This window comes from Aptenodytes patagonicus, chromosome Z, assembly GCF_965638725.1.
Source record: "Aptenodytes patagonicus chromosome Z, bAptPat1.pri.cur, whole genome shotgun sequence".
Taxonomy (NCBI): Eukaryota; Metazoa; Chordata; class Aves; order Sphenisciformes; family Spheniscidae; genus Aptenodytes; species Aptenodytes patagonicus.
Genome location: NC_134982.1, coordinates 45,441,834 through 45,461,495, shown reverse-complemented (window position 1 = coordinate 45,461,495; position 19,662 = coordinate 45,441,834). Strand labels below are relative to the sequence as shown.

General features: G+C 40.3%; 2 protein-coding genes across 3 annotated transcripts in view; one reads left to right on the top strand and one right to left on the bottom strand.

Moving 5' to 3' along the window:
- The window catches only part of UBQLN1 (ubiquilin 1), a 31,212-nt gene extending 23,683 nt beyond the window's left edge, over positions 1-7,529 (top strand). Inside the window, 5 exon segments of the mRNA XM_076363183.1 lie at positions 251-393; positions 1,383-1,466; positions 3,964-4,079; positions 4,408-4,576; positions 6,335-7,529. Coding sequence (XP_076219298.1) covers positions 251-393; positions 1,383-1,466; positions 3,964-4,079; positions 4,408-4,576; positions 6,335-6,490 — 668 coding nt within the window. The 3' untranslated portion in view covers positions 6,491-7,529.
- Positions 7,530-13,231: 5,702 nt separating this feature from the next.
- IDNK (IDNK gluconokinase) lies at positions 13,232-18,709 on the bottom strand. 2 transcript variants are annotated; one of them, XM_076363184.1, is made up of 5 exons: positions 18,633-18,709; positions 18,419-18,449; positions 17,918-18,004; positions 16,305-16,348; positions 13,232-14,094 (listed from the first exon to the last, which is right to left on the bottom strand). In XM_076363184.1, exons 1-5 carry the CDS (start codon positions 18,671-18,673, stop codon positions 13,734-13,736), a joined length of 564 nt encoding a protein of 187 aa, XP_076219299.1. In that variant the 5' UTR covers positions 18,674-18,709; the 3' UTR covers positions 13,232-13,733. The 2 variants fall into 2 exon arrangements, with proteins under 2 accessions (XP_076219299.1, XP_076219300.1); XM_076363185.1 differs by lacking the exon at positions 18,419-18,449 and having other exon boundaries at positions 18,633-18,690.
- Positions 18,710-19,662: the final 953 nt, after the last annotated feature.

Sequence of the window (19,662 nt, the reverse complement as noted above, 5' to 3'; positions counted from 1 at the left end):
TGACAGTATTTTTCCTGTTTGGAGGCAAATACGAAAACAGCTAATAATGTAGATAAATAGTGGGGCTGCTTGTTGGCTACAGCCTCTGTCTTAACTTCTAGGGTGAATGCGTCTGTGTAAGCAGAACCACATTGAGGTGTATTTCAGGGACTAAAACTCTTAGAAACCAAGTGGTTATATCCCAGTTATAGGGAGTCTAATTCGTCTGATGATAGGATGTTTACTAAAGTGGCCTTTTACTTTTTTTAAGCTGGTATGTTCAACACACCAGGAATGCAGAGCTTATTACAGCAGATAACAGAAAACCCACAACTTATGCAGAATATGTTGTCTGCACCCTATATGAGAAGCATGATGCAGTCGTTAAGCCAGAATCCTGATCTTGCAGTACAGGTAAATGTATTTGGTGTAGTAATGTATGTGTGCATTGAAATTTAAAAAAAAAAAAAAAAGGAAAAAAAAAGAGTTGAATCTATGATACAGTTAAATTTTCAATTGTGCCAACATCTCAACAACTGTCTGTAGTGAATGGCCCAGTTTTTAATGTAAATGCCTAACTCACTGAAATTATTACCTACCTACATTTAACAATTTGTTGCAGTGAGCTTCTTCAATTTGTAGTTGGACATCATGCTAGGCATGCTTCTAAAATAACTTGTAAGGTTGTGTATGTTTTGTACAGCCCTAAACTTGTGACCCAGCATAAGAACCAGTTAGACAAAACAAATGCTTTGGTTGTGAATTAAGGTAGATCTGTCAGTAAATAAATACCCCCACTAGCCTGGGAGGAGAGAAGTGAAGGGAGGGGAGTTGGTGCAACATCCAGGCATTATTCTGGTTTTGACTTCTCTTTTGCGACCCATGCTCACTGTAAAAGTGCAGATGCTGTTTTATGAATGGTATCATAGAAGCGCTTTCAAATTTTCCTTAAAGCAGTACTATCCAAAGTCAAATCCTGTACCAAGATTAAAAAAATGTTACCTTTTCTGTATTAAATACAGAAATTTTCCATAAATATGAAAAATATCCCTGACAAAGTGTAAAAACTTCTAGATCTGTCGTGGAGGCTGAGCAGAAAAAGATTTTCCTGTAATATAAATGAGGTTGTCTTGGCAAGTATCTGGCAGTTCATTCACTTAAAAGATAAAAAACCCAACCAAACAATACCATAACAACAACCACAAAAAACAAAAAACAAAACCAGAAAAAACCTGCAATGTGTTCAGGCTGGTGGTTCATAACAAGTTTTGGCCAAAGGAGAAGTAGATGATCATTATTCTGTGAGGTTATTTTCACAGACTGTTACCATGTAAGTAGTTGTCTTGAAACCCCCTGGGGTTTTTACTGCTTGATCTTTGAAATTAAATATTTTTGTCCCATAGATGATGTTGAATAATCCTTTATTTGCTGGAAATCCTCAACTTCAGGAACAAATGAGACAACAACTTCCTACTTTCCTTCAGCAAGTAAGATGAGATACTAGCTGTTAATAAATGTCTTCAAGTCAATGAGCAATATTTTTAATAAACTGGTGTCTTTCTTTGATTGGCTAAAAGCTAGATTCTGTAATATATTCTCATTAGCTTTTGACACCAGCTTAGATTGTCCCTTGATAATAAATTCTTGCTTGATGTCTCCGCCCCTTTCCTAAGTTAAACCTGACTTCTAGTGAATATTTTTGTCTGTGACTAGCACAACCACTTAGATTTGCTCTTGCTTCTTTGCTTAGAAGGAATACTTATTCTTACTGTGCACCAGCCAGAGAACACGTTTGCAACGTGATTTGTTTCGCAAATTTAAAAGATTAGTATTTTTCCCACTACTAGAATAAAGTTTCACTATGTTTTTCTCGTACATCTTAAGTATTTGGGTAAAGAGCTCTTACAGCATGCCTTGAAAGACCAAAGTAATTAGCTAATTCAAAAGAAGTAAGTTCTGAAGTTTTTTGGCTGTAAAGGTTGCCCTACCATCATCTTCTCCTCTTAACAACATTGTGCTTGCAGCCCAGGTATATGCTTGATATTAGCTGTCACAGTGTGTAGTAGTACTGTGTTCCCTAAATAGGAGCAAGCAAGATTTTTTTTTTAGGAATTGAAAATTTAATCCAATGCATGAGTTTCGTCATTAGGCAGCCCTTGCAAATCAGAGTAAATGTGCGTTGCCAAGATCTGATTGCACACAGGCAGTTTTATGAGTAAAATAATTAACACATACATGAATTACAGTAGCAATTGTTTCAACCACATGAATGGCTGTAGTGTTTCATAATGCCACTGCTTTGTGATGACTCAGTAGTATCTGAAGAGCTAGTATGTTTTGAAATCTGTGAATAAATAGTAATTAATGAAGGCACAGTAGGAATCACTTCTGTTTCCTTTGGGTATCTCCTTCTGTCAATATCACCTTGGGGTTTATCTGCACAGCTAGTTCTCTGTTGTATTCACTATGTTAGGTCAGATGACCAGCAGCATTAGCAGGTGAAGAAAAGTGGAGAAGTCTGGGTATTCTCAGAATGTTGACAGTATTGCAGGTCATACTTCCTTGCTTATCTATGGGCGTTTATCTAATGGGATTGGGTGACAGAAACCATGGAATGTTCCTCTGCATAATGGAAGGCATCCTTTGCAATGAAGGGCAATTGCCCAGCAGAAATAGGAAAACTCATCTGTGAGCTACTCCATCTGCAGTTTTTATACAAGTCTTAACAAGAATTGCTGCTACTTAACAGCTAGAATTAATAACTTTAATAGAGACAAGATCCAGGTCACCTAAGTGCTCTGAGAATTGTTGGGCCACCATTTCTGTAAAACAACTCCAAATATCAGACAGTAAGTTGTGATTTAAATATTTTCTTAAAGTAATTGCAGCAGCTTTCTTTGGAGAACCCAAAATGTTTTCCTCTTTAAAATTTGGGTATACTTTGCCAGCTATACATTTAGTTATTCTCTGACTTTAAGCTATCAGGAAGATAAAAATCCAAGAGATGAATGGGGAATATTAACAACTTGCTGTGCTTAAGTCTCGTTACGCACCCATATTCCAGACCACAGTTCTTCATGTCCTATTCTGCAATTCTGCTCTGCACCAGAGGAAGTTTGACCTTAATCTGTGCATTTCTGTGTGAATCAAAAACGGTTTTGCAGCAGAAGGAATTTGGTGCAGTTGCCAAGTGAAGGCTGCTAAGGTTAATAAGCCTGTCTGCTATTTGAAGCAGGTCTGGCTACCAAGACTGTGTCGCTTGTGACTGAAGCACATTACTTTTCCCTTACTTATGGCATCTCTAAGCAGCGGTGAACATAAGCCATTAGTTTTGGGTTTGTATCTAAAATAGTCAGGTTTCTGGACATTTAATTTCAGAAATGAAAAGGATTTGCCTTTTAAATTATCTGTGGATGGAAGCCAGTTTTTAATTGAAGTCACACTAGAGTGAGAGCCCTTGAGTATTATACATTTGCTTCCTAGTATGTTTTGCAGTGTATTTCTATTTCTCTAGGCTGTGAGGGCACTACAGATATGAAGACATGCACAAATAGTCATGCTCAAACTGCTGTGGTCTAAATTTAGCTAAGAAAAAGAAATATTGTATAACTTAGATATCTATTGGTCAAGTTTCATTGTGTTCAGCATTGTTGCTTACCAGTAGTATGATTCTAGAATGATGTTGGACTAATACAGTCCTCTGGCTTTGAAAGATGATGAAGTCTGCTAGAAGAGGTAATGAAAAACACTTTTCCTTGTGTACTTCTCATTTGAAAGGCTTTGCCCACACCTAGAGAGTTCATTGATCAACTCCTATGAAAGTTTTCTCAAAAAAGAAAAAATACCTGAAGGATTTCATGTAAATATTCAAATATAAAATTGAAAAACGAGTTCTGAAATTATGTCAGACTCTGTAAAACATCTAGTGATAAAGATTAACTTTGAATATCTGTATATGATTAAGAGTTTCTCTCCTTTTCTTAGATGCAGAATCCCGACACATTATCAGCTATGTCAAACCCTAGAGCAATGCAGGCTTTGCTACAGATTCAGCAGGGCTTGCAGACACTAGCAACAGAGGCGCCGGGGCTTATACCAGGGTAAGAATCGGTCTTACAAATTTAGGCAAGAACTCTTCTCTTGTCTTATGTTGTTCGTTCTTTTTTACATGTAGAGATTTACCCAGTTTTTATTAAAGAAGACTCCTGCTGTCTTTTTTTAGTTTAACTAAACTTGTTTTAGAATTTGTCACATTTTTGCCTGCTGTGCACTTCTAAACAGTGATGACTCTGGTCTTTGTCTTAGTACTTTGCTTAAATTGTCACCCCCTCTTTGACAAGATTTTTACTCAGTAATTAAATAAATGAGAAGAGACAAGCTAGTATTTATTATTCAAGTGGTGTATTTCTTTTTCTGTCATTTATGCAGATTTAATCCTGGTTTAGGTGGATTGGGAAGCACTGGAGCTCCTACAGGGTCCACTGTACCTAGTTCTGTTTCCAGTGAAAATACAAGTCCAGCATCAGGAACTGCTGAACCTAGTCACCAGCAGTTTGTCCAGCAAATGTTGCAGGCACTTGCTGGTGCAAATGCTCAGGTAAAGTACACCACTATATTCTAGAATGTTTTAATTCTGACTTTATTTTTTTCATTATAAACCACTAGAAAGTAGGCTGATAGTTGAGGGGACAGCTCCGTGGATGCTTCTGGTCAAAGGAGAGCAGAGGAGGCTTAAAAGTGGTGTTGCAGCTGTGCAAGTAAATGCTGGAAAAACATCAGATTTGAGTAAAAGTGTCCTCTGAATAATTGGGTTTTATATGCTCATCTTCATACCCTTGAATTTCTGAAATGGTTGGAAAGATTGAGGTAGGTTGAGGTGATAAGGTTCCTTGGCAAGTGAAGTGAAAAGCTTAAGTATGTTGAATACCATTACCTCTGTGTTTTTTGTCTGTGTTGCTGGCTGTTACTCTCTAGCTGTGACTAAGCCTCTGTCCCACACTTCGGAATAGCCACACTCTGGTTATTTGGAGCCTGAATTTGTTGTATGGCTTCACTGCCATCCTGCAGGTCCAGACTGCAGTGCATTTTGTTAACATATTGAGTGGGATTAAGGGTTTCTAGAGAGCTCCAGAAGTCAAGCAAAGGTAGCAGCTTTGCCAGTAGTTGTAGGGTGGTGAGCAAGACTGGCTTTAAAGGAGGCATGCCACTAACTCTAAAGAGTGCTGTGTGAAACAGCACCCTTACACTGTGGTACATACCCAGTGTAATGGCAGACTGCTGGTGGAAGGGGCAGTCCTGCTTTTTCCTCCTCTTGCCAAAGGGTGAGTTAGTTCAGCTTGCTGATCGATAGACTTTTTTCTCTTGTTACCTAACCACAAGAAAGTGTTGGTGGGTGTCACCGTAGGAAACCATATTTTCATACATTTTCACTTACTGTGCTGTCAAATCTTACACTACTGAGTCAACTTTCTGTTTAGTTTTGCTTTGGGGAAGCAGGTGGGGGGCAGTTCTTAAATTTCAGGTTACATCCTTACATTGTATTGGTTTGGAACCATGTGCAGACTTTAAATACCGGTAGTAATTTCTTGATGTATGAAACTGTTGAATTAGAACAAAAGGAAAATTAGCAGTAGCTGCACAAGTTTTGTGTTGGTATCTAAATCGACTCATTGATTTCAAAAAGTGGCTTCTCAGTATTACTCCAGCATATTATTCTCCTATAATTGTTCTGATTCAAAAATGCCTCTGAACTGAAGATGATACCACTGAAATCATGCAGAATTTTGCCATGAGGTTGTGTGAGCAGGATCATCCCATAAAGCACAGCTGTCAGTTTGTCTTAGACTGAAGCTTTCTAACAATTAAAATTTTGGTAATTTTAGTCAACAAATACTTGGAGCATTAAGAAAGAGGTGATTTTTATGTCAAGGGAAAAAAAAAAGCCTGTGATGTTCACCATTGCCAACAGTGACATCATCATAATCCTTGGTGTTCCACATTACTAGGTTGACCTCTGTTTCATTTAAAAAAAAATACCATATCTTTAAGAAACTGTTCATGGGACATAAATTTACCCAATTTAATTTTAATCCTTTTTTATCAAACAAGCAGCTTTTCTTGTAGTTCAAGAATGTCATGTAAGGGTAGATACTCTTAAAATCTGAAGCTGCTCTGACTTGTTAAAAAAATAATTCAATTGTGAATTGAATTTATGTCATAGTGTAGTTTTAGGATCTTGAAAGAGATGTAGTCAGAAATTAGTAGAGACAGGGAGTGGTGCAGAACCAACTATGTTTAAATCCTGTACTTTGCTAAATGTGTGTTATGCTTTTATAGCTTGAAATTTTGTTCTTAGCAGTTACAAAATCCAGAAGTTAGATTTCAGCAACAACTGGAGCAGCTGAGTGCAATGGGCTTTCTGAACCGTGAAGCAAACTTACAAGCGCTAATAGCAACAGGAGGAGACATCAATGCAGCTATTGAAAGGCTGCTTGGCTCTCAGCCTTCATAGCAGTGTTTCTTTAACTTGAAAAAATGTAATTTATTTTTGATAACAGCTCTTAAATCTTTAAAATATTTGCTTTATTTCATTCTGACTTTTGGGATTGTCTTGTTAAACTAAAATCGGTCTGATGCATTTTAAGGTGGAGTGCAGTAGTTTTCTTCAAACAGTGGGAATCAATGCATTTTCACTCTGTTGCATGCATCACACTTCTTTTGTTCTGCATTATTTGTGATTTTTTTTTTTTGGAAACAATATCAGCTTTCACAGTTGAGTGAACAGGTTTTGTCTGACCTACAACTGTCCAATTTATTTACTACTTAAACATTAGCCTTCAGTAGTAATTTATGTAGAATACAAATTAAAAAGGAAACAAATTAATTGAAGCTACAATTTGTGGGTACCAATACTGCTTATTGTGACTTTGGCATGTTTTTTTTTTTTGCTAGCAAAATGCTGTAAGATTTATACCACTTGAGTAATCTACCATTTTTTGCTTTAATTTGTATAAAGTATAAACACAATATATACAATGGAGACAGCTCATTTCTAGAGATTTACACATTGCAATAGAATGAGATTATAAGTAATGCAAAAAAGCCGGGGGGGGGGGGGGGAGTCATAAGACATGTTTTTGGTGTAGAATCTTCCAGCACCTTTGGTAACCATCTCAGCAAAAATGCTTAAGCAAGTTCAGTTAAAATACACTAGAATTACTGTTCTGGTTATCTCTTTATATCTAACTGTACAGAAACTTGCATTGTAACATTGTCTCAATATTCACAAAGATTAACTGTAAATTACCTTTATCATTGTGCAAATTAAAGGGGCGCTGCCTTGTGCTCTGGAACTGCTTCTAAGGCTTTCTGGCTTGTTCCATTGAGATTCTAACATCTATGCTGATTTGTAATTGGAAACATTACTTTCATTCATGGTCATGTGATATTCTAATTACTTTTAACCACCATGTAAAAAATACTGTATATCTTTTGAGTTTTTATTGGTAGTTACTTCTGTTGTGCACAGGTAATAAATGAATTAAAAAATCTTTAAGCATCTTGTCTCAAGTGTGTTTGCAGTTGATGATTACCTAGAATTCAAGATGACTGACCAACTTAAGAGTTGGCATTTGAGAACAAGCTCTGGGAGTATTCACCAGCTCTGGGCTAAGATTAGTTAACAACTCTTGGAGTGTGAGGTGGAGGGAAGAGGGCAAGAGGCATATGATCTTGAAGACTGCTAGCTTAGATAAAGTGGGGGTAAGCAGAATAAAAGACGCTACTGTGTGTGTTACTGAATAGCACCTGCTTTTTACTGGTCTTCCGCATCAGTGTAGTTGTGAACGTGCTCACTGAATTCCTGTACTGCTTTTAAACACTTGGTTTGAACAGTCTTTTTTTTTTTTTGATGGTACAAGTATAAATTCAGTTTGCTCTAAAAATCATTGCTTGCAAATGGTGTAAAATTACCTATTTTAACTCAAAAGTTGTTAATCAATTTGATGAAGCAAAATTATAATGCGATATAAAAGAAGAAGTTGAGCACACTTCAGCATATAGTGAAATTTTAAAAACTTTTGGCAAAGCCATGTATGCAGTTTTGTTGGCAGTAACCGCATTTGTCTTATCACAGAAGAGAAGTTTCACTCACTGTCCAGGAATCTTGTCTCTTACTTTGCCAGTAAGTAAATCGATCAAATACTGCTGACGCACATGGTACTGGGAAAAGTTCAAGAAAATCTCTTGGTTGGCCTTTGGATCAAAGTCTCATAGATGCAGCAGCATGGAGTGTTAAATAAACAGAAATAAATTAAAATAGAATCTATTGGTAAGATGAATTTAATATAATCAAAACCTTTTAAAATACCTACAGTTTGGGTACAAAATTATTACTACTTTTATTTCCTAGCCAGTGATCGCGCCCATCATCATACCTTCACAGTGAGTTCTATTGGGTGGGTAGCTTTCATTGCACTGAGTGTAAGGCTGTAATAGGGAAGTGACAGATAGCAAGTAGTTTCTGTAGAATAATCACTACCTTTTTACAGTTATTTTCTCAATGACTATTTATTAGGATCTTCAAAGTAACTAATGTGACTTGACTTTATAGTGTGCCTTACTGGGACCTTGCTTTAAAAAAGTAAGACCCCTCATCATTCAGAAGGCAGGTCCTTTTAAGAATACAATCCGTAACATCCAAAAAGGCCACTGTCAAATGAAAGGGCGAGGGTGAGGTAGGGAATGGAATAATTTTTACCAAGCTTTACCAAGGCACTAAAACAATGAATCTAACAAGCATGAACACCTATCTTGAGACAACATTCGTTTCACCTATGTAAGTATCTCAGTTGCACGTTACAAACTAAGTGACACTATATTTGAAGTCAAATTTTACTGCAATTCAACAAGAGATGAATTTTGACTGAAATTTTACAATGAGCCCTTGAACTAAGTTTCCTTATTGAAATACAATCTATATTTATCAGTAACTATTGTCAACTAGTAACAACCGTTACTAACTTTCTTGTAAGTAGTGGTAAAACACTGAGCTATCTTTTGCACAGGAGGAATTTTAGTTTTGTGAGAAAGCACAGTAAGTAGAACAAGGTTTATAAGTAGGGTAAGACTTTTTATTACATCTTTAACAATAAAAGAAAGATCACACTTGTTGGTTTAATAGCATATTACAATGTTCCTGTTCACGCCCCCCGCCCCCATACTCGTTGCCCCTTTTCCTGTCCCTCTAAAATTCTTTCTTCAGAATTATCATCTACCTTTTCTTTCAGAAGCAATCTTATAGTTAACTCTGAGCACTTCGATAACTTGTATTTGAAAACTGCTGCTTGCATCTTGGACCAGGAGAAGGGCACGTGTGCCTGAAACTTGGCTCTTTCTTTTCCTACTTTCTTCTTTTCCCCTACATTGGATCAAATGATCTGATAGGATTGTCTACAAAACTGCCTTGCCTGATCATCAAACTACTGCTAGAGAAAGTAACTGCTGCAAAAAGAAAAAAAGCTGAAAGTCATGGTAGTGTGAACTGACAGATGCCATTTAAAAGATTTAAACCGCGTGCATTCTAAGCAAACGCTGTTACAGCACTACTGGGAATGTGACAGCAGGATGGCTAGTTTTGTAAAGGATGTGGTCTGTCTAATTCTCTTGGTTCAGTGCCTGCAAAATAAAGTAACCACCCCAATTTAGAGCCGAGCTGGCAGGCAGCTGGGTCTGTTCTTTTGCCTGTATAGACAACCTGTGCAGTTTAAGATGACTCTACCCTTCCTGTGTTTAATGTATGAATGAATACTGCTATTGGGATCTAACATTTCATTTTTATTTCCTCATTATAGCATTGCAAAATGCTTATGTTGTAGTAGATACAGTATTTACCCAGCATTTTACAAACTGTGCTTAGCACACAGTCTTGAGGAGGTATAGACCATGTACCTTCCATAGATAGCTTGTGCTTGTGGCAGAGACAGGAAAAGCAATTTCTAACTCCAGATGTTTCCTCCTTAGTTTTTGCTGCCTTTGCTAAATGTATTTCAAAATATGGACAGAAAACTTGCATCCAAATAACCTGAGCTAGATAAAAGTAACCTGCCCAACTAACCTGAATTGCAATTAACCTGAATACAACATCCCTAATACAGTGTTCATTTAAAAAAAAAAAAAAAAAAGTAAATTAAATGTTGTAGGATTATGTTTGGGCGGGTAAATGAAACCTATGTACAGGGATTGTTCTGCAATCGTTGCCTTCCACTGTACATATGCACAGCATCATTAAAATCGGGGAGCGGTTTTATGTGGTTAGCATTTGGATGACTGCCATCTTAATCCTTTAATTTGTGATGCAGAGGATATAAATGAACGGAAGTAATGCTCTGTTGTCTTTCAGAATAGCAGGCAACAGACTACTTAACTGCTTAAGTTGACAACAACCTTCTATACAGTATCTGGAACTGTCTCAAATTGTGGAGCTGGCATCTGCAGATAGCCCTGCAAAATGCAAGTTCAGTATTCTTTTTAAACAATTTGTGCATTCCTGCAGCCGCATGTGAACAGGCCGGCAGAAACCAAACCGGCTTTCCCTATAGAGGGGAAAAAGCCAACCACTCCTGCAAGCCCCTGCGGATTTAGCATTGTAAAGTTCAGAGATGTGGCACTGTGGCAAAAGTTTGAGAAACAGTAAATTGCAACAGTTCTGTCCAGCTAAGTACACAAGCCTGGTTCTGTGTTGGGGAAAATAAATCAAACATCGGATGGAGCTAATGAAAAGTTTCCCAGGAGTCTTGCAACCTTCCTTTTCTAAATAAAAAGTAAGCAGGAAGAGTTTAGAGGGAAAGCATCTCTAAGAAGTTGTGTTCCTGAAGATGTCATCACCTGCACTTTCCAGGGAAAGTAATGGCTTCTTGGTTTCTACTTGTTTGTTGAGAGGGGCAGGTTCTGCAATTTTTTTGGCTGTATCTGTCCCCATTGCTCCGAGATGGAGCAAGGTAGAGGCAAACTCCCTCCTCTTCTGAGATTCTGAGAGAGAAATGCAGGTGATTGGCATTATCTTCAGATCAGCATTCTGAAAAAAACTGGTGCGTGTTTAAACTGTGTTCATCCACGTACTGCCAGCTGCCCTTTCCTGGAAACAGGAGGATCTCATGAACACTAGGTCTGCAAAATATGACTAGCTTTTAGGTGCTGATAATTTCTGGTTAATGGGGAGGCTAGAACAGTGAAGGTACAGAGGTGTCTTCATTTAATGGAAGGATGTTAAGAGGGGATTACAACCTTCAAGCACAGCTAATTAGGACGTAACAGACTAAAGTACTGAACTCCAGCAGTGAAAACTGCACCTGTCACAAGATTAATGGCACGTTAATTTAAATGGTCACTTTGTTGTCCTTTCAGCATCATTTGAACTGTGGAAATACTTTGTTTTGCTTTAAGTAAAAGCAAAAGGCAAATACATTCGAAGGTTAAGGGAAGGAAATATTCCTGTCATTAGAGGAAAGTGAGAAATACCTGGACCTAATTTGAAGAAGCATGAACTGCCTGTAAGAACATACTATTTTGTTTAGAAAAGAATTCCAAAACCCAAGGTGCTGACAAAGACTTCCCTAAGAGAGAATGGTTTTTAAGTGTTGAGTACAATTTTCTGTTAGTGCCAGCCCCTCTGTAAGCATGTTTTAAATGCTGACAAGCAGATCTGAAAACTAGTCTTTTCAGTGCTCACGCTTGAAAATGTTGCCCAGTATTTTTTTTATTTGAAGGTCTGATAATTTGTTTGCGACAGGATGCAGCTGCTTTCCCATCACTGTACAGTGACCTGATCTAGTTTTATTGTGTCTGAAAAAAGTGAGCGTAAATCTGTACTTAATAATGGGTGTATTAGAAAAGCTCTTTGTAAAATGGTGTATTGAGAAAATATGAAGACTTCATTAAAAGCAGAGGTACCACAAGAGGGTGCCATTTCTTTGATTGTCGTAGCTACTACACTTTTACAGTACTACAAGTCACTTGGTCTGAAGAGGTGCCTAGTCTCCAAAATTTGAGGGTGTTAAGAATCAGCCAGACATGCCTGTCTCTTGCACTTAACTTAGCCTCTAACTCTTAAGCTTGCACCTTGGCTCTCAGAATAAACAGGCTCTGAATTGAGAGCAAGCGTTTTTTCTAGTGCTGCTGTAGGGTACAGCAGCAGACAAACTGGTAACTGCCCGGTACTCTCCCTCCAGGTCAAGAACAAACAGGAAAAGACCACTTCTGGGTGGGTGTGTTAATGGCTACAATCCCAAATCTGTATCTAAAAATGCCCGCTTTCGGTCAGATAATGCCCATTTATTGCACTGATCTAAGCACAGTAGATCTGTGTCTGGTAAACCACAAAGCCCTTACTACTCATATAAAATGAGAACCAAGACGAATGTTTTTCAACTAGTTATCCAAGTAAAAATTATACCAAAGATGCTTTGAAACATGAGTTTTGCTTCTAAAGGAGTTCATCCATCATCCTAGAAATAAAAAAAAAAAAGTATGTCACTAAAAATAATCCATGTGCAACGGCACATGGGGATGACTCCATTCAGATGTGATTCGAATCTTTCTTAAAGAAACTATCTGCAGTTTTCATTCATTAAGTTAAGCTAGAAAGGCACCTCTTGTGTAACAAGTCATAAATAACTTTTTAAAAAATACTTTGGGAATAAAAAAGGATTTTAACCTTAAATACTGGGAGTTAGGTAACTGATGGGATATTTTGGATTTTCTGATCACAAAAAAAGATGCGAAAAATGTATCAGAAATAGTTTGATGTTACGCTTTAAAGCAGTTGTATGAACACCTATCCATAAGCATACATTGGACTGGACATTGGCTGAGGTGGAAGACTAAAGCACACCAGAAAAGGGAAGTGAAGGAGAAGGTCCAACTATGAAAAAGTAAGTTGTTTTTCTAGAAGAAGGAAACACCCATCAATCTTGTATTCAGTATCTTAGATCACTGGTTGACTCACTCTCCGCTGCACTTCAACGGGTACGCTTTGTACATGAAAGATGCGAGTTCAGAGCCAATATGATGCCGCTTATACTTTATTTCTAAAGCTTGCCATACAATTATATTTTGTATATTGTCTCACCACTGCTACCTTTTTTCTCACATTTTTTGGCTTGGAGTTCAATGCATACAGTAAGAGTTCACGAAAGCTCTCATGAAGTCACCAGTGTCCTGGTGAGGTTAGCAAGGACACAAACACAGAAGCTACAACTTGTTGAAAATCTGGCAGTGAGACAGTGGTAGTGTCGGGCACCAAACTTCATCATGCATGTTCCTGTCTCTTATACTTCTAGAAAAATAAAAATACTGTTTCTAACAAAGCTGTAAATTATTTCATTACTTAATAGCAGATGTGCCCATCCCCATGTTTGACAGAGTAAAATTAAAATGAAGAAATTAAATTATTGTGTGTGACCCTTGGCAGGATTTTCAAAAGCAGGCTCTTCCTAAAATGAGGGGTTTAACTTCATATGGTGAAGGGTTTAAAAAGTTGACATTTTTTGAAAATTTCATCTTGTATGTCTTTTACAGAGCCATGATAAAAATACCAACAGTAGTAACCGAACTCTTAACACTGCAATCCATTTAATTATCAGGAAAAATAAGTTGTTTTGATTTAATAATCAATTTGATAATTAAAATGCTGTTTCATACCCTTGATATCCTTAAGGGAATTTCTGTATGAATTTCTGTATGTGTAATTCAGAAACTTACTCCAGAAAAGCCTCACCCTGAAAAATGGCACGCTGAATCTCCAGCACTATTTCAGGGAGAGATTTTTCTAGACTGACAGTAATAAAATTTTCTGGTGCGCTAGGAGGCTCCAGAGTATCAAACTGAGACTTGAGAAGTTCAGGTGGCATAAAATGTCCTCTCCTCTTCTTCAGGCGGCCAGCAATGATGTCCATAGGCCCATCCAAATGAACAAAGAGGATCTTTAGTGCTGCATTTTCTCCTGGTTGCTCTGGCTGGTTGCTTTCAATTGCAGATGCTCCACTAACTAATAGACACCTATACATCTTCTTTAGTGCAGAACAGGCCAGAATTGCATCTTGTCTACATGAGTCTTCTCTATCAGAAAGAAAAAAAAAAATCCACATGTGGTATAACAAAATGGCTCTTCAGTTCTGCTGAAGAAGGGAGACAAGCCCTGGATCCTTGCAGAGGACAGCCTTGGGAGTCGTGGCATTTTTTCGTCATTTTGACAGGATTTTGAAATGAAATTTCCAATGCAAGTAAAGATGTGATTTGAAAGTGAGGCCAGGCTAGCCAGCCTCCTGGTAAAATCTCAATCTTGGGGACCTTCTTTATTAGCCACTGTTCTTTCCTAAATTAAATTTAATTCAGGCACAAGGAAGTGTCGTGACCATTTCCTTAACTGCTGAGAACAGCAGCAACTGAATATCCATACAAACTCCCACCCATTATCTATAAAATTACTATACTAATCTGTCTAGAGAGTAAGTGGCTGCTGAACAGTACAGAGCTCTGTTCTTAAATACATATGCAGGTATACTTCCAACATCTGTTTTCACTGTCTCGGATTTAACTGTAATGTTAAATTTTATGTTTCCTGTAACCATACTTATTGGTAGCACTGCATACATGCCCACTTCAAGCTAAACAAGGGACTGGATGCAGGTAAACTAATGCCTTGCTCATGTATTTTTTACTGGCAAGGTTTCTTAAAATAAAGCAAGCATTAAACTGTGGGTGTGTCTGTTCCACCGAAAAGCAAATCCAGAATTAGTTGTCTCTATGAACAGTGACTGAAATGTCTGCCTAAGAAATACATTCTGTAATCAAAGTAAAATTAGGTATAAACCTATATAAAAATCATGCTATGTTCATCGGATTTTGGTTCACAGGAAGATAAGAACTTATAATACCTACTATTATCACCTAGGTAAGCCAATGCCAGTCTCAGCTACTTATAAGTACTACTAATTAAACATTGGCATTAGGCTTTTTTAAAGTATACTTGATTTTGCAAAGTTTCTGGAGCTGGGCAGTGGCCTTGGCCTAGCATGTAACATAAAGCAATAGATCCAGCATAACAATCCAGATCGATAAATTTCTCAGTGAATTAACCCGTGCTCCAATGAGGTACGCTGACCTGATGTGCACAAGCACGTAACAGCCACTGTGTAAAGCCAGGCTAAACAGCCCCTGCTCCCCCAGCCCTTCCTCATTTGGGAGATGCTCCAGTCCCTTCATCATCTACATGGCCCTTCATTGGATGCTCTCCAGTATGTCCATGTCTCTCTCATAATGGGGAGCCCAGAGCTGGACACAGTACTCCAGGTGTGGCCTCACCAGTGCTGAGGAGAGGGGAAGGATCACCTCCCTTGACCTGCTGGCAATACATCATCTAATGCAGCCCAGGATATTGCTGCCCTGCTTTGCCAGAAGAGCACGTTGCTGGCTCATGTTCAACTTGAGTGTCCACCAAGGCCTCCCCAGGTCTTTTTCTGCAAAGCTGCTTTCCAGCTGGGTGCCTCTCAGTGTCTGTACTGGTGCCTGGGGTTGTTCCTCCCCAGGGCAGGACTTCGCACTTCTTCTTGAACTGCATGAGGTTCCTGTCAGCCCATTTCTACTGTCTGTCAAAGTCCTTCTGGATCAGCCACTCCTCCCAGTTTGGTGTGATCTGCAAACTTGCTGAGGGAACACTCTGCCCCATCATCCGGATCATTAATGAAGATGTTAAACAGGACTGGACCCAGTATTGACCCCTGGGGTACACCACTAGTTACTGGCCTCCAACTAGACTTCGTGCTACTGATCACCACCGCCTGGGCCTGGCTGTTCAGCCAGTTTTCAATCCACCTCCCTGTCTGCTCATCCAGCCGATACTTCATCAGCTTCTCTGTGAGGATCCTATGGCAGATGGTGTCAAGCAAACTTGATGCCGTATCTTATTCAAACTAGCAATATTTTACAAAATTTTATGCTACTGTCATTATCGGTGTATTTTGTGGTTATATCCTTTGTAAGTAGCTATTAGGTTTATTACTGAACAGGATCCTTGAAATTATTTTTACATAGACAGTAGAAAAACAACTATCATTGGCAACAATTTTCCCAACGCTATTATTCAGGCATTATCTCACCCTCAGCAATTATTATGATAGCTTAGATTAGTGAAAATAGAATGGCTTTACTACCTGCAGAATGTTTTTACACTAGTACATACATTTCTGCTTTGGAATGTGATGGAGAAAATACTTCTGGTACTTTTTTTATCTTTAGCCCAAACTCCTTAAAGCTAGATGTTCTCTTACCTCCTTAGTATATCATGCAGTGCACAAAGCCAGGGAATCCTGTCCTAGAAAGAAAACAAGTTAGTTCGAAATTGTTTATGAAACTGATTTGAAACAATTGCTTCTAACATCTAGAGCATTTGACTAGAGATGAAAATTAGCATTAAACTATACAGCAAGTTCAGTTTTGATTCTCTTTCTTCCTAATGTAGATTTGCTACCACTGCCTGAAGGCTAACAAGAAGTGCAAGGCGTATTATCAATAAGATGTTTTTAGTAGAATAGTACTTTTTATATTACAGATACCTACAAGTATCTGATGGAAGTAATATGTATTTATGTGTCGCACACACCTTGTAAACCTTTGAAGGACAGTCAGTTTCTCTCTTGCTTCTATTATACAATTCAAATGTACAGCCTGAATTGTTTTTTCTTTTTCCTTGTATCTTGGCATACGCACACAATGCTTTGGATCAAAGTTGAGGTTTCCAGGAACAGACAGATCTAAATTTAATTATCTGCAATAACTTAATTATGTCATTTTTATGTCAGCAGCAATCACAAATAAAGGTAATCATAGCCACAGTTTTGCAACACCTTTGCTCAGTAGTTAGGCAAACATCATGTGAGAGATTGATCATCTCATTATAATCTTGTTTTAAATTTTAAGCTCCCACAAACTTTTGTCATACCTGTCGAGCACTGAACAATTGGTCCCATTTCATCTTTCAATGCTGTTACTGCTGGGTGAGCACAGCAAATGATAACGTGGACAAATAAATGCAACATTTTTTTGTTATTGTCATCACAGAATAACTTCCCACAGGCATTCAAGAACGCCCTCACAATTTTGCATCTCTGGTGTTTCAAAAGAGATGCTTCCCTCTTGCTGGGCACCATACACCAATGGTTTAGTCATTCAATTGTGCAACGCTGCTTTAGACGATGTACTGGTTTATATGACCTTCCAACCACTAGCAAAAGATTGAAGTTTTTAACAAGAATCTAGAAATTTTTTTTCAGTCTATAGAGAGTGCTTCGAAGAACTCCCTAGTTCAGCTTTATGTTTCTGGAGGTTTCCCAGAAGAAGTGCAAGAGGTGTCAGCTTGTAACTTTTCTAATTTACTCAAGCCTCTGAATTTGTTAAGAATTGTAAAACTATATTGATCATTTTTATCTGTTTAGGCTGAAGAACAGGCTGAAGGGAAAGAAGCACATTTTAAGTAGGAGCATATAAAACAGACTATTGCAGAGTAATCACTGCAGTAACTGAAAGTGATGAGATGTACTTCAGTAGAAACATTTGTCTGTCTTCATGTATTTAACTCAAAGCAGCATGTAATCTAAAGCTGCAATTCTGTATATTGATGTAGAGGGAGAGATTTCTGACAAATCCTGAATCAGCATCAAACCCCTTGTGCGCTACCAAGCGCACTTTGATAAACTCTTTTTTTACGCAGAATCCTTTGTAACACAAGAAGCCTCCCCCTCTTACCGACTGCAGACCTACAAGTTCAGCCTATGCTTACAGTCAGCCTAGTCTACATAAAGCACAATCTACTTTAACACGATGTGCCAGAGGTTACAAAGATAAACGTGTCGATGACTGTTCTTTCAGGGTTTATACAAGGTACCTCATCATTTAGTGGTATCCCTTCTGCCATCTTCTTTTTATTCTCTGGAGAATGATAATCGTCTGCATCGTAGAATTTCCATCCCAGCTAAGGAAAAAAAAACGTAAAGTTATGGATCATTCAGCCAAACCAGGTGAGCTAATAAGGATCCCGGAATTTACAAAGACGACTGCTAAGAAGTTACAGGCCTCTTGCACCACAGCGTGAATCACCATTTATGTCATGACGATTGGCAAAAATTACAAAGTCAGCTTCGTAGCAGCAACAGCTGACACATCACGGCACTACGCCGAGGTCGGCGTAGGCTACACGGCGCTGGCGACAGCCACCCAAACCCCGCTCGGGGGACAGGCAGGCCGCGCTGCCGAGCTGCGGTGGTTACGCCGTGTGCCAAGACCGCCTGCCGGCCTGCCAGCTACAGGCTGCCCGGCGCGGGGAGGGAGACCGCCCGCCGAGCAGCGCTGAGCGAGGCGGCACGCTCCCCGCCTAACGTCGCCATACCTTCGCTGCCAGCCGCGACCCGACCGTGGTCCTGCAGGCAAGCACAAAGAGCCGGTTACAACACCCTCCGCCCTCGGGCGAGGGGCCGAGACCCCCGCACCGACGGGCTCCAGCAGCCTCCGGCGACGCCGAGCCGCAGCCCGCCGCCCGGGGCAGCCGCCGGAGATCCCGGCGCTGCTCCGCCCCGCCGCCCCGCCGCCCGCCCGGTACCTACTTCCCGCAGCCGCTCACGCCCATCACCACCACCAGCACCATGGCGAGCCCGGCCGCTCTGCCGCGCCGCTCTGCCCGACCCGACCCGACCCGACCCGCTCCGCTCCGCTCCGCTCCCCTTTTCTCCTCGCCCGCCGCCCCGGCCCGGCCCTTTGCGCGGCGAGGCGGGACGGCACCCCGCGGCCGCCCCGGCCCGTCCCAGGCCGCGGAGGCGTGTGCGGGCTCGCCCGCGGGCTGCGGGCGCGGGGCGGCGGCGGGGAGGGCCGGCCCCGGGGCGGCCGTGGCGGGGCCGCGGGGGGAGGCGGCGAAAGCGCCTCCTCCCGCCCCGGCGCCGCTCCTCCGTGTGGCTGCCCGGCGGCCCCTTCCCACTCCCCGTCTCCGGGACGCCGGTGCACGCGTGTCGCGTCCCCCGCTCTCTTTTCCCGCAGTTGCTCCTTGTCCTGAAGTTACCTGGTCTTCCCCTAACCCTTTTTGACCGCGGCTTTCCTGTCTGGTCGGGCGTCTCTTTCCTAGCCATCCCCGGCACTGTCGCCACTGTTTGCAGCCTCGCTAACACACGCGGATTAATAGAAATAATTTCTGCCATGCATTAATGCCTGTAGGACACTGTTCTACCCTTTGCTCATAAAGGCCTGCCTTTAAGATTTAATTAACCCATTTGCCATGCCGTGGCTAACTCTGTTTTAAGTATTTTTTTAAGGATTGGTCGAGTCATATTTTTAAATCGTGGAAATGCTCTTAGACACCAAGCATTCTTGCTATTAGCATGTGTGTATATCTGACCTAGCAACGTTTTTGCTCTTTAAGGATCAAACGCGGCGGTGCTGCCGAGCAGCGCTGATGAGTTTTCCTGCGTGGGGGAGCAGCGTTCGCAGCGCCTCCGAGGGCTGCTGCACCCGGCGGCTTCAGGAGGGCGCGGTGTGCGCCCTGCTTTCGCGTCGGGCAAGACGGAGGCTGCCGCTGTTTGTACACCTTTATTTTGAAATATAACCAAGAAAATTCGCGGCGTTCGCGTTGTGTGTTTCCTTTGC